The sequence below is a fragment of the Budorcas taxicolor genome, chromosome 16 (genome assembly GCF_023091745.1).
Source record: "Budorcas taxicolor isolate Tak-1 chromosome 16, Takin1.1, whole genome shotgun sequence".
In the NCBI taxonomy this organism is placed as follows: domain Eukaryota; kingdom Metazoa; phylum Chordata; class Mammalia; order Artiodactyla; family Bovidae; genus Budorcas; species Budorcas taxicolor.
The window spans coordinates 55,909,378-55,929,674 of record NC_068925.1 but is presented as its reverse complement, the minus strand read 5'-3'; the positions used below and the strand labels follow the sequence as shown (position 1 = coordinate 55,929,674).

The 20,297-nt window shown below is 39.7% G+C and overlaps 2 protein-coding genes across 2 annotated transcripts in view; both read left to right on the top strand.

Annotated features, from left to right (window-relative positions):
* ANKRD45 (ankyrin repeat domain 45) overlaps positions 1–19,096 on the top strand; it is a 48,293-nt gene extending 29,197 nt beyond the window's left edge. Inside the window, exon 5 of the mRNA XM_052653578.1 lies at positions 19,044–19,096. Coding sequence (XP_052509538.1) covers positions 19,044–19,096 — 53 coding nt within the window. The remainder of the gene's footprint in view (positions 1–19,043) is intronic.
* Positions 19,097–19,668: 572 nt separating this feature from the next.
* SLC9C2 (solute carrier family 9 member C2 (putative)) overlaps positions 19,669–20,297 on the top strand; it is a 95,213-nt gene continuing 94,584 nt past the window's right edge. Inside the window, exon 1 of the mRNA XM_052653577.1 lies at positions 19,669–19,804. Coding sequence (XP_052509537.1) covers positions 19,669–19,804 — 136 coding nt within the window. The remainder of the gene's footprint in view (positions 19,805–20,297) is intronic.

Below are 20,297 nucleotides of genomic sequence, written 5' to 3'. Positions count from 1 at the left end.
TTCTAGACGTTTTGAAAATTACAAATTCATTTGCATGACTGCTGATTGATCTGTTCAAATTGTTTCTTTTTGATTTAGTGTTTGAAAATTTGTGTTTCTAGAAATTTGACCATTTATTCTAGGCTGTTTAGTTTGTTGGCATGTAACTGTTCATAATATTCTCATGACTTTTTTATATCTCTGTGGTATCAGTTATTTCTCCTCTTTCATTTCTTATTTTGTTTATTTGGGTTCTCTTTTTTTCTTGATTTGTCTGGCTAAAGGTTTATCAATTTTATTTATTTAAAAAACTACTGATTTCATTGATCTTTTCTACAGTTTTTTGGTCTCTATTGTATTTATTTCTTCTCTGATTTTTTTTCCTTCCTTCTGCTGACTTTGGACCTTATTTGTTTTTCTTTTTCTAATTCCTTTATATGAAATTAAAGGAAGGTTAGGTAAGTTAGATTGTTTATTTGAGATATTTTTTGTTTCTTGACATATTCCTGTATTGCTATAAGCTTTCCTCTTAGAACTTCCTTTTCTACATCCTGTAGATTTTGGAAAATCTTTTGTGTTTACATTTTCATTTGTTTTGAGGTATTCTCTGTTTTTCTCTTTAACTGACTCATTGGCTCATTGGTTTTTTTAGCAGCATGTTGTTTAGTCTCCGCATGTTTGTATTTTTCTTCTTATTTTTGAATTGTAAAACTTCTTTGTATATCTTGGGTATAAGGCTCTTATCAGATATATAACTTGCAAATGTTTTCTCCCATTATGTGAATTATCTTTTCATTTCCATAATTGTGTTCTTTGAAGCACAAAAGGCTTTAAGTTTGATGAAATCTAATTTATCTATCTTTCCTTTTGTTGATTGTGCTTTCAGTGTCATATCGGAGAAACATTGCCTTGTCTAAGGTCTCCAAGATTTATTTTTATGGTTTTTTTTTTTTTGTAAGACTTTCACAGTTTTTTGACCCTTATGTCTAAACATGTCTATGATTCATTTTAAGTTACTATTTGTTTATGGTGTCAGGTAGGACTCCAACTTCATTCTTTTGAATGTGAATACCCAATACTTAAGATATTTATGTTTATCAAAGGGAACTGTGGTTTTTCAAAGGTGAAGGTACTGAATGTATCCTCAGTAGTATGATACACTGTCCCTTGCCACCTGTATCTAATATTGAATGAGCATACCCACTGCACTATCTTAGGTCCCTGAAGGGAAATAGATACCTTTGCATTGTTCTTGTCTTTCAGGAGTCCATCACCCAGTTTGTGAGTAAACAAGTATTCTTGAACGGATAAGCTAAATGCTGTGTAACTCAGGGAGGCCTAAACATAAAGAGAAAGCATCATGAAGAAAGAGGAATTTCCTGGAAAGATAGGTAGCCAGGGTGGAGTATATAGGAAATTATGAAATGAAAGTACAATATGATGATGAAAAATTGAAATATGGAAATAGGGAAGTGGTCATTATCCATCTGGCTGATTGTAGTTGAGTCTGAATTGGGGAAGAGTAGAAAATAAGGTTGAAAGTTAGCTTTCATTAAAAGTACTGGATTATAAGCTTAGATGTTTGGGCTTTACTTTCAGGGCCATGGGTTGCCATTAAGGGCTTTGTTTGGAGTAGGAAAAATGAGGGATTAAGTAGTGGAAAATAATCTGGCTTTCCTTGCAAAATGGTTTGGAGGGAGAAGAGACCAGAGGGAGTGAGACCAGTGTATTCCAGGAAGGACATGGTCAAGATGCTTATATAGTCAATTCCCACCTTTCCCTGAGCTATCACTATTGTTAGTCTGGCCCAACAATCATTTCTCTTTCTCTTATCACCTCTGGGAAAGAATTGCAGATGCTTCAGTCAAGATGGTGGTATAGAAGGACATGGAGCTCACCTTTTCCCACAGATACATAAGAAATACACCTACATGTGGAACAGTTATCACAGAATAACTATTGAACGCTATTGAACAGAAAATCTCAGATACCTAGAAGTGCAGGGAAGATCTCCATGTAACTGGGTAGGATAAAAGGAAAAGAAGGAAGGAAGCAGGACAGGATCTCTGCCCCTGGAAGAGAGCTGCAAAAGAGGAAAGGTTCCCATGCCCTAGGAAGTCGTCACACTGGTGGTGAGATCACCCAGGATGGAAAGGGAGCTTCAGAGGCTTGGAGGAGAACACAGCAGTCAGTTTGTAGCAGGCAGAACAGACAGAAACCAACACAGAGGGCCTGTACCACCTTGCTGCAGTCCCCAGCCAGAGATACACATCTGCTGGTGTGTGCATAGGCTGTGTGCTGAAACTCATGCTTCAGAGGACAGACTTGGGGAAAGAACTGGGGTTAGCCTTGCAAAGACAACCTGAAGGGGCTAGAGTGTTGTATGGACCCAAACCAGAGGTGTGTGTGGGAGAAGCCCAGCCTACCAAAGAAGTGAAATGCCACTGTTAAGAGGTACACAAAAGGAAGGACAGATCCCATCATAGCAGCCTCACTTTTGACAGTCTCATGGCTGGCCTGCACCACCCTTGAAACCCCATTGTTAATGCAAGAGTGAAGGGGGTGGTGGGGTCTGCCATAGGTGCTTCTTTCTCAGAGCTGCCTGTGTGAACTCTGGGGGTATGCAAGGATGCCCACACTCAGAGGCAGAGTTGAAAGCAGAGCCCTCTCCCCAATGGCTATATGATCCACAACACTGTTGCTAGCTTTGTAACTCAGTGCCTCTGGGACATGCAAGTGGATAGTGGGTGCTCCTGTGGCTGGGATAGGTCTGGCCTTAGCAGCTGTGGGCTTTGTGTGTGCATGCACATGAAGGTGGGGCTGGGGTCTGGGCTGCTTCCATATCTCCCAGTTGTGCAACTACTGTGGTCCTGGTACTTGACTTCAGTGGATTGGTACCTGTGTATCTGCATTAGTGGCTTTGTGAACATAGTGTGTGAGGGACACAGGGCTGATTGTCTGTATTCCCACAGTGGAGGTGGGGCCCAGGGTAGTGTACACAATAGTGTACTTTGTGAGCCCCCACAATGGGTGACAGGCAATACCATAGAGTGTGCTCCCTGGTGAACAGCTCTAATGGAAGAATGCTCAGTTGCTCCTCTTGCAGTAGGAGCACTCCAATCCTGCCTGCTACACAGTGAAGCTTAGAAATGGATCTCGGGGCTTCTTTTCTAACAACTAGGGAGCAGACCCTGACTCTAACAGCGCTGTGACAACTACAGAGCAAAGAAAAGGCCCCATTCAGCATCCAGTTCAGGCTGTGATCACACATCATCAGTCATACCTTCTATCAACGGGATAATGGCCAGCACACACTGAGGAAAGATGCTGCAGGCATCCATACTAAAAAACAGGCCTTGTACCAAAAATATTAAACAGACACAAGCCATGTAGGGACACTTTTAGATAAAAATAGCCCTTCAAGACCACAGTAGATAATTGTTTCTCTTAAACTCATAGAGTAAGAGAAATAAAAGTAAAATGAAGAATCAGAGGAACCATTCCCACTTTTAATCTTTGATTGAAAGATCAAGAGAATTCCCCTGAAAGAACAATGAAACAGACCTCTTCAGCTTGATAGACACCAAGTTAGAAAAGGAAATAATGAGAATGCTGAATGAATTAAACAGGGCTTTCATTAGAAATGCAGATTACTGTAAAAAAAGAACTGGAAACTATAAAGAGGAACCAAGAAAATTAGAAAATTCATTTGCTGAGATAAAAACTGAATGTAAGGCAATAGGTAGCAGATTGATAATGGAGAAGAATGAATAAGTGATCTGCAAGTTAAAATAATGGAAATCTCCCAGTCAGAAATCTCCCAGTTCGATTCCTGGGTTGGGAATATCTGCTGGAGAAGGGATATGATACCCACTCCAGTATTCTTGGGCTTCCCTTGTGGCTCAGCTGGTAAAGAATCCACCTGCAATGCAGGAGACCTGGGTTCGATTCATGAGTTGGGAAGATTCCCTGGAGAAGGGAAAGGATACCTAGAATTCCGTGAACTATATAGTCCATGGGGTCACAAAGAGTCACACATGACTGAGCAACTTAAATACTTTCACCCAGTCAGAAGAACAGACAGAAAGAAAAATTAAAAAAAAAAGAAAGCAATATAAAAAGACCTTTATATTATTTTGTTGTTGTTCAGTCACTAAGTTATGTCCGACTCTTTGTTACCCTATAGACTGCAGCACGCCAGGCTTCCCTGTCCTTTACTGTCTCCCAGAGTTTGCTCAGATTCCTGTCCATTGAGTCAGTGATAAAGTGTGCCAACCTACACATAATAGGGGTCCCAGAAGCAGAAAAAAAGGGAATGAAAATGTATTTTTAAAAGTTATGGCTGAAAACTTCCCAAATCGAAAGAAAGAAACAGATATCCAGGTACAGGAAGCACAGAGGGTACCAAAGAAGATGAATTCAAACAGACCTACACCAAAACATAATTAAAATGGCAAAAGTTAAAAATAAAGAGAGGGTTCTAAAGGCAGTAAGAGAAAAGTGGTGGTTTAGTCACTAAGTCATGTCCAACTCTTGAGTTAATTACAAGAGAACCTCCATAAAGCTATTAGCTGATTTCTCTACAGAAATGCTGCAGGCCAGAAGGGAGTGGCAGGATATACTGAAAGTCCTGAAAGGAAAAATTTGCAATCTAGGATACTCTACCCAGCAAGATTATCATTTAAAATAGAAGGAGAGATCAAGAGTTTCTCAGACAAGTAAAAGGTAAAACAATAGCGCAATACCAAACCTGTTCTGAAGGAAATATTGAAAGATTGTCTCTAAATAGAAAAGAAGCAAGAATCTATAGGAAAGAGCAAATCACAGGTAGAAGTAAATTAAATGAGTCAGTAACAGATTTTTTTTTTCCCATGAGTTTCATGGTTTTATTAACACAAACACAATGTGTACATGAGCTGTCTATTCATTTTATTTGCTGCATAGCCTGATGTCAGGATTGCTGACTCTAATAACCAGCTGGACTGCTCTTTCCACAATGGCTTTTCAGTCTTTTCAGTTCTTGGAGGAGATATGAGCAATCTCAGCATAGTAAGATTTGTTGCACATCAGCAGCACTTCAAACTCTTCGATGTTGTGACTAGGAGCTTCCAGAGTCCCCTAGGCAACATGTGCTCTGGTTTCTTGTTGCTCCTGTAACCAGTATTAGGCATCAAGATGTGGCCCTTGTATCTCCCATACACCCTGTTGTCAGTGTTTCTGGGTTTCTGCCAGTTCCAGTTAATTTTTACATATTTATTTGGCTGGTGTCAGATGAACTTCTTGGCCTCTTTTTTAAGATCTTGGACTTCACAAGGGGTCTGGGGTTAGCCATGATGCCAAGTAGGAGATGGCTGCCACTTCTGTATGCAGAGCTGAGGAAGAGAGCAGTACACGGATTTTTAACAATGAAATAATTTTTTTTCTATGAAAGTAGTAACCACAATGAACAGCAAAAGGATAAACATGAAGATGTAAAATAGAACGTCAAAATCATAAAATGTGGGGGAGGAAAGTAAGAAAATGATACTTTTTTTAGATTGTATTTGAACCTGTTTGACTACCAGTGGACTTCCCTGGTGGCTCAGCGGGTAAAGCATCTGTCTGCAATGCAGAAGACCTGGGTTCGATCCCTGGGACGGGAAGATCCCCTGGCAATGCACGCAAGTACTCTTGCCTGGAAAATCCCACGGAAGGAGGAGCCTGGTAGGCTACAGTCAATGGGGTCACAAAGAGTCGAACACGACTGAGTGATGTCACTTTCACTAAAGCAAGTAGATATAGGAAGGGGTTAACATACTGAAAACCAGGGTAACCACAAATCAAAAACATACAATAGATTCACAAAAACCAAAAAGAAGAGAGCACAAGAATAATACAGAAGAAATCAAGACACAAAAGGAAAAGTTAAAAGAAAAAGAACAAATACAAAGTCACCAGAAAACAAAGTTTAAAGTGGCAGTAAACACATATATATCAATAATTACCTCAAAAGTCAATGGACTAATTCTCCAATCTGAACACATCAGTGGTAGATTGAATAAAAAAATAAGAGCCTACAATATGTTGCATTGAGGAAGTGGGGAAAACCACTAGGCCATTCAGGTATGACCTAAATCAAATCCCTGGTGATTATACAGTGGAAGTGAGAAATAGATCTAAGGGACTAGATCTGATAGACAGAGTGCCTGATGAACTATGGACGGAGGTTCATGACATCAAGACCGTCCCCAAGAAAAAGAAATGCAAAAAGGCAAAATGGCTGTCTGAGGAGGCCTTACAAATAGCTGTGAAAAGAAGAGAAGCAAAAAGCAAAGGAGAAAGGGAAAGATGTAAGCATCTGAATGCAGAGTTCCAAAGAATAGCAAGGAGAGATAAGAAAGCCTTCCTCAGCCATCAATGCAAAGAAATAGAGGAAAACAATAGAATGGGAAAGACTAGAGATCTCTTCAAGAAAAATAGAGATACCACGGGAACATTTCATGCAAAGATGGGCACAATAAAGGACAGAAATGGTATGGACCTAACAGAAGCAGAATATATTAAGAAGAGGTGGCAAGAATACACAGAAGAACTATACAAAAAAGAGCTTCATGACCCAGATAATCACGATGGTGTGATCAGTCACCTAGAGCCAGTCATCCTGGAATGTGACGTCAAGTGGGCCTTAGGAAGCATCACTATGAACAAAACCAGTGGAGGTGATGGAATTCCAGTTGAGCTATTTCAAATCCTAAAAGATGATGCTGTGAAAGTGCTGCACTCAATATGCCAGCAAATTTGGAAAACTCAGCAGTGGCCACAGGACTGGAAAAGGTCAGTTTTCTTTCCAAACCCAAAGAAAGGCAATGTCAAAGAATGCTGAAAGTACCACACAATTGCACTCATCTCACACGCTAGCAAAATAATGGTCAAAATTCTCCAAGCCAGGCTTCAGCAATACGTGAACCATGAACTTCCATATGTTCAAGCTGGTTTTAGAAAAGACGGAGGAACCAGAGATCAAATTGCCAACATCTGCTGGATTATGGAAAAAGCAAGAGAGTTCCAGAAAAACAACTACTTCTGCTTTATTGACTATGCCAAAGCCTTTGACTGTGTGGATCACAATAAACAACGGAAAATTCTTCAAGAGATGGGAATACCAGACCACGTGACCTGCCTCTTGAGAAACCTGTATGCAGGTCAGGAAGCAAGAGTTAGAACTGGACATGGAACAACAGACTGGTTCCAAATAAGAAAAGGAGTACGTCAAGGCTGTATATTGCCACCCTGCTTATTTAACTTCTATGCAGAGTACATCATGAGAAACGCTGAACTGGAAGAAATACAAGCTGGAAGCAAGATTGCCGGGAGAAATATCAGTAACCTCAGATATGCAGATGACACTGCCCTTATGGCAGAAAGTGAAGAACTAAAGAGCCTCTTGATGAAAGTAAAAGAGGAGAGTGAAAAAGTTGGCTTAAAGCTCAACATTCAGAAAATGAAGATCATGGCATCCGGTCCCATCACTTCATGGGAAATAGATGGGGAAACAGTGGAAACAGTGTCAGACTTTATTTTTGGGGCTCCAAAATCCCTGCAGATGGTGATTGCAGCCATGAAATTAAAAGACGCTTACTCCTTGGAAGGAAAGTTATGACCAACCTAGATAGCATATTCAAAAGCAGAGACATTACTTTGTCAACAAAGGTCTGTCTAGTCAAGGCTATGGTTTTTCTAGTAGTCATGTATGGATTTGAGAGTTGGACTGTGAAGAAAGCTGAGCACCGAAGAATTGATGCTTTTGAACTGTGGTGTCGGAGAAGACTCTTGAGAGTCTCTTGGACTGCAAGGAGATCCAACCAGTCCATCCTAAAGGAGATCAGTCCTGGATGTTCATTGGAAGGACTAATGTTGAAGCTAAAACCGAATACTTTGGTCACCTGATGCAAGGAGCTGACTCATTTGAAAAGACCCTGATGCTGGGAAAGATTGAGGGCAGAAGGAGAAGGGGATGATAGAGGATGAGATGGTTGGATGGCACCAGCAACTCAATGGATGTGAATTTGGGTGTACTCTGGGAGTTGGTGATGGACAGGGAGGCCTGGTGTGCAGTGTTCCTTGGGGTCGCAAAGAGTCGGACACGACTGAGTGGCTAAACTAAACTGAACTGACTATGTTGCATATGAGAGACCCACTGTAGGGCAGAGGACACACATAGATTGAGAGTGAAGGAATGGAAAAAGATATTTCATGCAAATGGAAATGACAAGGAAGTGGTTGTAGCAATGCTCATATCTGACAAAATAGACTTTAAAGATCATAAAGAAAGATAAAAATCAAGATACTATATAATGATAAAAGGAACAATACAAGAAGAGGCTATATCCACCTGATATAGAAACACCCAAGTACATAAAATAAATACTAATAGATGTAAAGGGAGAGATTGAGAGCAATACATCAATAGTAGGAGACTTTAACACCTCACTCACACCAATGAATAGATGTTTCAGGAAGAAAATCAGTAAGGCAACCGAGATTCTAAATGATAAAATTCAACATGCTGTGCATGCATGTGTGCTGTCAATTCAGTCGTGTCTGACTCTTTGCAACTCTATGGACTGTAGCTCGCCAGGCTCCTCTGTCCATGGGATTCTCCAGGCAAGAATACTGGAGTGGGTTGTCCTTCTAGAGTATCTTCCTGATCCGGGGATCAAACTGGTGTCTTCTGCATTGCAGGTAGAATCTTTACTGCTGAGCCACTGGGGAGGCCAAAATCTAACAGACAATTGATTTTGTTCAGGATATTATATCCAAAAACAAACAAAAAACCAGAATGCACATTCTTTTCAAGTGCACATGGAGTGTACTCTAGGATTGACCACATACTACGGCACAAAACAAGCCTGAATACATTTAAGAGTATACAAGTTATTTCAAGCATCTTTTCTGACCACAGTTTCATTAACTAGAAATCAACCATAGAAAAAGAAAAGAAAAAAATCAGTTACATGGAGACTAAGTAACATGCTACTAAACAATGAATGGGTCAACAATGAAATCAAATAGAAAATTAAAAAAACTACCTTGAGACAAATGACTGTGAGAACACCACCATACAAAATCTGTGGGATGCAGCATGAGCAGTTCTTAGAGGGAAGTTCATAGTGATACAGGCCTTCTTCAAGAAACAAGAAAAATCTGAAATAAATAAACTAACCTACCACTTAAAACAGTTAGAAAAGGAAGAACAAGCAAAACCTAAAGTCAGCAGAAGGAAGGAAATAATAAAGATCAGAGAGGAAATAAGATAGAAATTTAAAAAGCAATAGAAAATCAATAAAGTCAAGAGTGATTCTTTGAAAAAGTAAACAAAATTGACAGTGCTCAAAGAAGAAAAGAGAGATGATCTTAAAAAAAAAAAAACAAAATCAGAAATGAAAGAGGAGAAATCACAACTGATACTGCAGAAACACAAAAACCCATGAAAGAACAAACAATTATATGCCAACAAATGGGACAACTTAGAAAAAAAGACATTTCTAGAAACATATAGCCTACCAAAACTGAATCAAGAAGATAAAGGTAATTTTAACAGACCAATCTCTAAAGTGAAATACAATTTGTAATAAAAAGCTCTCTACAAACAAAAGTTAGGACCAGATGGCTTCACAGGAAAATTCTATGAAACATACAAATAAGAACTTACATGAATCCTTCTCAAACTCTTCCAAAAGAGTGAAGAGAAAGGAACACTCCCAAAGACATTTTATGAAGCTGCTCTTACCCAGATACCAAAAGCGGACAAAGATACCACCAAAAAAGAAAATTATAGGCCAATGTTTTTGACTAATTAGATGCAAATATTCTCAACTGAATACTAGCAAACTGAATCCAGCAACACATAAAAAAGATCATACACCAGGAAAAGCAAACAACCCAATCAACATATAGGCAGAAGACCTAAATAAACATTTCTCCAATGAAGACATTTGGATGGCTAATAGATACATGAAAAGATGTGTATCATCACTGATTATTAGAGAAATGCAAATCAAAACTATGAGGTACCACCTCACAATGGTTAGAGTGGCCATCATAAGAGGTCTACAAAGAAAGAAATGCCAGAGAGGGAGCAGAGAAAAGGAGATCCTCCTGTACTGTTGTAGGAATGTAAATTGGTGCAGCCACTATGGAAAACAGCATGTAGGTTCCTCAAAAAACTAAAAATAGAGTTGTCATATGATCCAGCAGTTTCACGTTTGGGCATACATACAGAAAAAATTATAATTCAAGAAGATACTTGCACCTCTATTTTCATAGCAGTGTATTTACAATAGCCAAGATATGAAAACAACCTAAATGTTTATTGACAGATGAATGGATAAAGATGTGGTATATATACACACACACAATGGGATGCTACTCAGCCATGAGAAGAAATGAAATAATGCCATTTATAGCAGCATGGATGGACCAAGAGATTATTGTACTAAGTGAAGTAAGAAAGAGAAAGAGAAACACCATGATGATACCACTTATATGTGGGATCTAAAATATGACACAGATGGACTTATCTACAGAACAGAAACAGACTCACAGACATAGAGAACAGACTTGTGTTTGTCAAGGCAGGGGAGGGGGTTTGGGAAGGGATGAATTGAGAGTTTGGAATGAGATGTCAACTATTATACGTAGTATGGATAAACAACAAGGTCCTATTATATAGCAGAGGGAACTATAGTCCGTAAGAAACCATAATGGGAAAGAATATGAAAAAGTTGTTTATACACACACACACACACTGAATCACTTTGCTCTATAGCAGAAATTAACACAACATTGTAAATATACTATATTTGAATTTTAAATATTGCCTCTTTACCCAAGTCCTCTGTATCCCCTCCGAGCACCTCAGTATCTTACACCTTCATATTAAATCTTGATGGAACCTCTGAAATGACCCCTTTGTTTTACAATGAAGAAAGTGCAGACATGTGAGGTTAAGCAGTTTACTCAAATGGCTCAATTAGGAACAGTAATACTGTTTATATGAGAAGTGTGACCTCACAGCTTTAAATATTAGGGGAAAAGGAAAAGGTTGGGGGAGAATTGACCTACCAACATCAGGGTTTCATTAATGACTGCGTCAGGCTTGGATATACTGATTTATTTCATGCCTAGTGTTTTAAAAGCTGGCTTCATTTTTGTTTTCTGTAGCATGCTAATTAAATGTAATTTTAAAATCTTCTTCCTTTCAGGTCAAGTGAAAAGTGCCAAATCTGTATAGTAAGCCACGGTCAGAAAAGAAGTCAAGATCATACCTTCTGTTGAGTATGTGTTTTAATAACAGGCCACATCATCTTCTATGTCTATAAAGGCACACCTATCTGTGCTCACTGAAGTTAAGAAAATAGATGTGGGGTTTTAAAAAATGTTTAAATATGAAATTAAATCATGCTTGTTTTGTTTTATCCCATTCAGCATGCTTATGTCCAGACTTTCTGGCCTTGCCTCTGCCCTTGCAAGTCAGTCTAATGTGAGTTCCAGAGAACACTTGAGTATGAGTCACTCACAAAGACCAGATGGGAGTTATAAAAGCTGCTTAGAGAATCTGACAGTTTTCTGTGTAATTGAGACAGGGAGTTTCTCTTTAATTGAGGGATTTTTTTTTTTTAAAGACACATTGACCATTTCCAGAGGAAATATGTGTTCTCCCTTCCTCAAAAGGAAAGCTATGGGATGACATTCTGGAGCCAGGATATATTAAGGATGGTTCAGATGAGAGTCCTCTGCTTATACAAATATTACTTTCTTACCTCCATTATAAAATTCACCTTTAAGGTGGGATGTGGTCTCCTTGTGGGCTTCCCAGGTGGTACTAGCGGTAAAGAACCCGCCTGCCAATGCAGGAGATGGTAAGAGGTGTGGGTTCGACCCCTGGGTCAGGAAGATCTCCTGGAGGAGGACATAGCTACCCACTCCTGCCTGGGGAATCCCATGGACAGGCAACAGTTCACAGGGTCACATAGAGTCAGACACAACTGAAGTGACTAAGCACGCATGCATACACGTGGTCTCTTAGTAAATCTTCTTGTTTCTTTAACCTCCTCTGTCTTTAAATTGATAAACAGAGATCTGTTTAGTTTTATATTTAGATTTCGCCTAATCTGTAGGTTTGGCAATCAGTTCAGTTCAGTTCACTTCAGGTGCTCAGTCGTGCCCGACTCTTTGCGACCCCATGGACTGCAGCATGCCAGGCTTCCCTGTGCATCACCAACTCCCAGAGCTTGCTCAGACTCATGTCCATTGAGTCGGTGATGCCATCCAACCATCTCATCCTCTGTTGTCCCCTAACTGTATTACGTGTCATTTTCCTTCTGTTTTATATTACTTAGGTTTTAAATATAATTGTTGGTTTCATATTAGTGATTTGAAATGTCATTTTTCTAGTTTGTCTAAGAGCCCCTGAACCTTCTGCTACTCTGTGTCTTTCTGGAAAAGTTCTATAGGAAGAAAATTATTCTCTTCTTTGTCTCATCCTAAAAGCTATTTTTTCACTGTTGAAGGGAAGGAAAAGAAATGAGCAGTTCAGTAATTCCTTGTCAGTTAACATTTTCTCAGGCACAATTTTGAGATAATGCTGTATCACAAATGTAAAAGTTTTGAGATTTTTTTTTTTAATGTATGAGCTATTCAGGTTTAGTTGCCTTGAGCAGAAGAGCATTGCCTCTCAGCCCCCTGATTGATAGATCTAGTGGGTATTTATGGAGTAGTGCAAAAAAGGAGACCAGTGTTTGTTCCATTCTCTTAATATTAGATTGTGAGAAGTCTATTCCCTTTAAGCACAGCGATAATTTGGGCAAAGGTCAGATGCCATTTTTGTCCTTTCTGCTCCGATTCTACATTTTCTGAGCCTTGATCGTGAATATGACACCACTTTCTAGGCATGTAGTTCTAGTGACGAGGAAAGGATTTCTGAATCTCACTTCAAAAATTCCTAGATAAGACCGAGTAGAAAATAAACTCTCTCCTTTATCTTTATATCTTGTTCTTGAAATTCACATTGGCACCTTTATGTCATTATGGTTCCTTTACTTTCTTATAGACTACTTTTCTCTTTTCAGCAGCTGCTATGAATATGTTTGTGTCTCCCCTCCAGATTACTATTTTGAAACTTGATGCCCTCTGTGAGAGTATTAGGAGGTGAAGCCTTGGCAGGTGATAAGGTCAGTGAGGCTGCTGATCAGGCCCTTTACATAAGAGTCCCTAGATGGCTCCCTTGCTCCTTGCACCATGTGAGGTTACAGCAGGAAGATATCCATCTAGAAGGCAGACTCAAGAGAGTCTGCTGGTGTCATGAACTTGTCCTTCCCAGCCTCCAGACATATGAGAAGTAAATGTTTGTTGTTTATAAGTTACAACAAACCGTATGATGGGTTTGTTACAGCAGCCTGAATGGGCTGAGACACCAGCTCCTCTTCTTCATCCTGCTTCAAGATAGGGGAACTTTTCGAAAGACAATGCTATGTTTCAATTTTACTTGTCAATTGTACCTCAATAAAGCTGAAAAAAGTCAATCCCAACCCTTGGGAAAGCAATCTGTAATTCTCTACTCCGTGATCTCTATCTTTAATGTTAGTAAGAACTAATCCCTTGGGGCACCCATAACATTAATAGCTCTGTACTGTATTCTATGTAATTGTTCACATATGAACTATAAGCTTTTTTTTTAAGCATATTTAATTGTTTATTTGGCTGTATCAGGTTTTAGTTGCAGCATGCGGAATCTTTTGTTGTGGTACATGGACTCTCTAGTTGTGCTTAGACTCAGTAGTTATGGCACTCAAGCTTAGTTGCTCTGAGGCCTGTGGGATCTTAGTTTCCTGACCAGGGATTGAACCAGTGTTTCTGCATCGCAAGGAGGATTCTTAACCACTGGACCACCAGGGAAGTCCCAACTGTGAACTTTTTCAGGGTAGGGACTTTGTCTTGTTTTTCTTCATTCCCAAAGAGCCTGTAATGCAGTAAGTTAGTGAATAATAGTTTTGGCACCACCTTATTTATAGAATTCACTAGTCTTCATTTATTTATAGAGCTTGTTCACCTTTATAGAAATGACTCCTGAATCCTGTCTCCATATTTTGCTGTGCCAATGCCCCATGTCAACTTACGCTCCTCCAGAAGACAAGCCACACATACATCCAGAATTACGATTGTGTATTTAGTTTGTTCTATATTTCTAAGCTTTCTTCTTGAGTCCCCAATTACTTTTTAGTCATGTGATCCTGGTGATTATCAAGGAATTCCTGAATCTCATTTTAAGCATTTCACTAATGTGAGGGTCTGAATATATGTTTATATCTATAGATCTGTAACTTTAGTAAGTTTTGAGAGACATGGTGTATCTTGTGACCTAATGTTACATCGAATTATAGGTATATTTACAGGAGTGTCAAAGGTCCTGATACTTTTTGAATCCTGTCTGAATCCTGTTTGAGCTGTTATTCAGGTAGCTGCATGACTTTGAGCTGTACTCAGGTAGCTGCATGACTTTGAATTGTTACTCAGGTAGCTGCATGACTTTGAACACCCACAGAGACATTAATTACTATTTCAAAGTACATACTAGTAAAGTAAATTAAACCACATTATTTAAGAGGTAGTGAAACAAAAGGTACATAAGAGTGTTCTGATTACTTTTAGATGGTGGTTCCTTAGGCTTTTGTGTTTTTTCATTGATTGGAAAACTGTAAAAAAAAAGAGCAGGGGGAGGTGATTGGTATGATATCATTAAGAAAACAGCTAATGTCTGTTATGACTATCATTTAATAAAAGAAAAGAAATATTAACGCCAGAAAAAAACAGGAAGATATGACCTCAGTATAAGGCTCTACTCTTTAAAGTTGAATAAATTAACTTTTAGTATAGACTTCTATGTTTTTCATTTTTCCATGTATGAGGGAACTCATATAATGAATTACAACCAGCATATGGTCTAGCCTTTGAGATATGTTGCTCTAGACTAAGCTAAAGCAGTCGGGCTGCTACTTAGGTTACCATAATTGTGAAAGGCTGACAGTCCATCCCAATGTTTCATCTAATTTGTGATAGATTGCATTTTCTAAGATGGCCGCATCTCTCATCCCACCTGCTCTTCTACAATGTGATCGTGACATTCCTCACATAGAGAGGTGGGTCTCTGTTCTCTCATCATGAACCTGGGCAGGCCTGTGATTACAGTAGAAGTAAAACTATGTGACTTTCATAGATCATAAAAGATAAAGATGATACAGTTTCTACCTAGTTTTCTTGAGATGCTGGCTCTTGGAAACCAACCTGTGGAGAGACCTATATGGACAGGCACTGAGGCCCAGCTCGTAGCCCTGGCTGAGCTCCAGCCAGCAGTCGTCAGTGATGTGGGTGAATCATCTTGGAAGCAGATCCTCCAGTTGAACCATCACAGCTGGTGCTGTATGGAGCAGAGACAAGCCTCTGTTGAGCCATGCCAAAACTGTAGATTTCAGCCAAATAAATAATTGTTGTTTTAAACTACTAAGGTTTGTGTCTGTTTGTTATGCGGCAATTTATAACACATAAATTTTAGAACTTGGAAGTGAACAAACCCTAAAACATATGGCATTGCCTTTTGGGACTGGGTGGTAGACAGAAGCTGGAATGGGCTAGAGGAGAGTGTTAGTGAAAGCCTGAAGAGCCTTAGATTATTAGCAGAATCTTTGAGGCTGTCTGGGAGGCTCTTGGGGCTTCCCTGGTGGCTCAGATGGTAAAGAATCTGCCTGCAATGTGGGAGACCCAGGTTTAGTCCCTGGGTCAGGAAGATCCCATGGAGAAGGGCATGGCAACCTGCTCCAGTATTTTTGCCTGGAAGATCCCATGGACAGAGGAGCCTGGAGGGCAACAGTCCTTGGGGTCGCAGAGAGTCAGACACGACTGAGCACAGACTCATGCACAGGAGGCTTGTAGTGGGAAATTTTAGGAAAGAGAGGAAAATGTTATTGGAAGCTAGAGAAAAGGTACCCTTCTTATGTGATGGTGGTAAGTTTGGCCACACTTTTATCCAAGTAATGAACTCAGTGATCCTGCTCAGGACTTTCCCAAATAGTGTTCAATTACCACCTGTATTTTCCTACTAAAGTTGGAGAGAGATGAGCCTAAAAGGAACAATTCAGTTTTCAAATAAAATTTAAAAGAAATATAAAGGATTCAGTACTTGCTAGGTTTGAAAATAAAATTAGTTCTCATTCCTAGCCTTTGTAGATGGCAAAAAAGTTATCAAAATAAGAGATGGCTTCTGGGAAAAGATAAAATCTCAGGCAGGATTGTGAGGTTATTGGTTAAGACCTCAGTGGTATTTAGATGGTATGTCATGGAAATGTTCAGACTCAAAAAGGCTTTGCTCAGTTTCAGACTTGAGGTTGGCTTTCTCAGTGCAGCTGGAAAGATGGCCTGTAGCTGCACTAGGGGTTATCACCACAACTAAAGTCAAATGGAAAGAGACCAGTTGTCTCTCGATAATAGTATATATGTATGTATGTATGTATGTATGTATGTATGTATGTATGTATGTATATATCAAGGCATCGTCTGATTGGTCTTGAGTCTCATGCTCTGAACCAACCATAGTGTTAGGGGGACAGAGAGCTATGACTAACCAACTTGTTTTGTGCCTGTCTCTGTCAGACAGTGTAGTCTATCATTAGAAGATGGAATTTGGGTGAGACTGACTGGGAAGCCTCTCAGCTCTTAACTCTCAAAGCCATCAAAGTATTCAACTGGCTCTACCACAAATCAGAAGTGTAGAAGTTTTAGTCACTCAGTCCTCTCTGACTCTTTGTGACCCCATGGACTGTAGCCTGCCAGACTCCTCTGTTCACAGAATTCTCCAGGCAGAAATACTGGAGTGGGTTGTATTTCCTTTTCCAGGAGATCTTCCCAACCCAGGGATCAAACCTGGGGTCTCTTGCATTGCAAGCAGATTCTTTACCATCTGAGTCACCAAGGAAAGTACTATACCGAAAAAGGTGAAATATAAATTTATTATTGCCTTTTTTTTAGCTTTATGGGAAATATTGTTGTGAGAGAAATTTGATCATCTCTGTGTATTCTAGTTATGTGCTATCTCTAGCTCTCAGAACCATATGTAATCTAGAGCTGGCTCTATGAATTTTGTTCAGGGTTTCTTGAGGTATGGGTATTTTTCCAAAAGCCATGGAGAATCTGACTTTTAAAATGTAAAAACTGCATGACTCTTACCTGGAGGATCTAGGTGAACCCAGTGAGCCTGAGGGGATAGCACTGGGATAAGAACTAGACAGAACTGGAGGGACATTACTCAGAGTGATCTGAGTCATGGAAGTTTAGGAGAGAAATCAAGGTGACAAGCAATAGAGATGAGGTTAAGATGAATATGGGAGAAAGAGCAGTGAACTTAGTAACCAGAAGGGCTCAGTAAGGGCAGGTTGAGAATGAGTAAGGAATGGGTCTCTCAGGAGACAGCCTGTGTACAAGACAACTTTTAGAAAAACATAGTCCTCAGGATTTATGGTAGGAATGGGTCCAGTGACATAAAAGAACCATACCAGACAACAGCAAAAAAACGTTGTAAAGGAAATATTTTGGGAGAATGGTGTGTGAGTGCTAGTGGTGGTTGTTGCAGTTAGGGCAGACATAGAGCTGTTGACTGAAACCAATTAGTCTCAAGAAGGAATTGGGGCTTCTGTGTGTCAAAATTTTCTTGATACAGTGATGGAGAAGATAACGATAGATGAAGTCATCTCATTGTGGTGGTGTTATCCTCAGTGCCCTGATTAGTGTGGCACAGGAATGAGAGAGTAGAATTTCATTGTCACAGAATAACTCTCTTCAAAGTAAACTACAAGTTGATTAGTAAGTGGTTCATTTGTTTAAATTTATACTGTATTTGATTTTAATGATTAGATTTGGCATTTAAAAAAATCACATTGGGTATCACAGAATTGGGGATGCATTTGTCCTATGAAGAATGGGTGATATTGTTTCTTCAAATCAAGGACCAAAAGCCAATGACAAATAGGCGTTAAGGAGAAAAGGGGGAGTGAGAAACTCCATGGAAAAGAAAGGAGGGGCAGAAAAAGAGAAAATAGAAAAGGATGAATGAAAAAGTCAGAGAGGAGACAAGGCAGTTGAAAAGGGTTAGAGCTGAAGACAGAAAACCAGAGTATATATTAAAAACCACATAGAACTGTCTACACGGTCAATGACCATTTCAGCCATTACACCAGGCAAAGAAAATCAGTTAAAACAGTTATGTGCATAGACACAGCTTGAGCATTAAGAAATGCAAGTTTCCCTGGGAACACTTAAGCTTCTTCTGGATTGGGGATGGGCATAATGTTTGTAGCCAATCAGAATGAAAGTCAGTTGGGGAGCAACCAATAGGAATTAGGTATGGAAATAGCTTTCAGTGTGGTATCAGTTGGCAGTACTGTCCCTGGCAAACAGACGCAGAGCTGAGCATTTTTTGTGATTTTCAGTGCCTTCACCTTGGTTTCAACTCTGAACCTGCTTAGCCTTGGCTGAAGGTATTGCTGGTTTTGAAAGTTTGGAGAACTTGGTTTGGGAGCAAGGCTTTCCTGACAAGTTGAGTAGAGGCTGTGAAGGTGCCGAGGATGTGAGGTGCTGCTAGAGGGACAGGTTTCAAGATACAGTGTTTTGAATACCATTTCTGGGCCATCCTCCACTTCTTGTCAGGATCACTGTGACTTTCAGACCCAACAGATGCAAAGCAAACATCCAGATATTGGGGATGCTTCAGGAACCTCTAGGAATTTTAGGTTAAGGCTAGCTGCAAGGGAGAGAAAAAGAGAATGAGTCCTTAGGACTTTAACATCTATTTATGCAGACTAGGTCCCACACAAGGGCAGCAGCTTGAGGGGGTGGATTGGGTCCTGGGGTCGAAATCTAGCCTGTTATTCACGTGCTAAGCTGTGTGCCCTATTGTTAGCAAGGGGGAACTTTTTCTAATTCACTCAAAGCTACCATATGATCAGACCTCAACCTTTGTCTTTTTCCTTTGTTTATAGGTTATTCACATACTTCTGCACCCCCATCCTTAACCAATAGGACTCAACTTTGACCTGTTTCCCACTTGCCATTTTGGAGTTGGAGGGGCCTGAGAGATGAAAAAGGGGCAAGAAATTGCAATAGTAGAAGAAAATTCTAGAATGATTTGTACTCCCAGACAAAGAGTTCTCAAAGAATTCATCCAGTATTTATGGAGAGCCTGTTATGTGCCACATGCTCTGTGCACAGCCTTAAGGGAAATTAATAGTTGTCTCTGACCCTCAAGAAACTCACTGTTCCATGGGGAAGACAAACATTACCATATTGTACAATAAATGGTACATGCAAAAATCGATACCATCTCTCCCTGATACATGTGTAGCAGTATCAGGAAGAAACACAAACACTGCTATTAGTGTTCCCATAGAACGTTTTTGGAGCAGAGGTGGAACAGGAGGTATTAATTTGTACCTTGTGGGCTCAGATCTGAGTGTAGTATAATCTTAGGTAGAAAGAATGTGGATGGATTGGATCCTGGCCAGTCACATAGTCTTCTTTTTTGTGTATCATAACAGGTTAGTCTGTACTAGTGAAAGTGTCAACAGTAAATCTCATCCAGGTTCATCAACTGGGACTGATAAAACAATGTCAAAAGCTAATGTGTCCTTCTGGGTACAAAAAGAAGGTAACAGACCTGATTTACTCTGTGGAAGGGCCGCTGACTACACTGTTGGGAAGGGACATTTCCTGATTCTTGTATGGTCCACGCTTGTTTTGGGAGGTAGGTGATTGTTTTTACATCTCATATTTCCTCTGACCTCTGAACCTTTCTGCAGAAAGTGATCACAATTACAACAAAAGAAGAAAACCAGTGAAATTATAAAATGTGAGTGAATGATATCAATCTTGTTTCATTTATCTATAAGTCTGATCTCTACTATGCTCCTTCATTCATTCATGACATTTGCTGAGCATAGCACTGTGGAGAATATGAAAGTTCTTAGCCTCAAGGAGACTTTTTGTGAGGGAGACGGCAGACACATAATTGCAATGCAGTGTCATTATTATAACTGTAAAGGTATAGTCCAGAATCTCTGGTAACAAAGGAGAGGGAGAGCTTTATACTGTCTGGCTTCCTTCTTGCCTGCCAGGCCTAACTTGACCTAAATATCTGGGATGGGGGGAGGGCAAATAGAACCCAGATAAATGGTTCACAATTTGCTTACTTAACATTATCACTTTTGTTCATTCTACTATGACTTTTGATGTGCTTT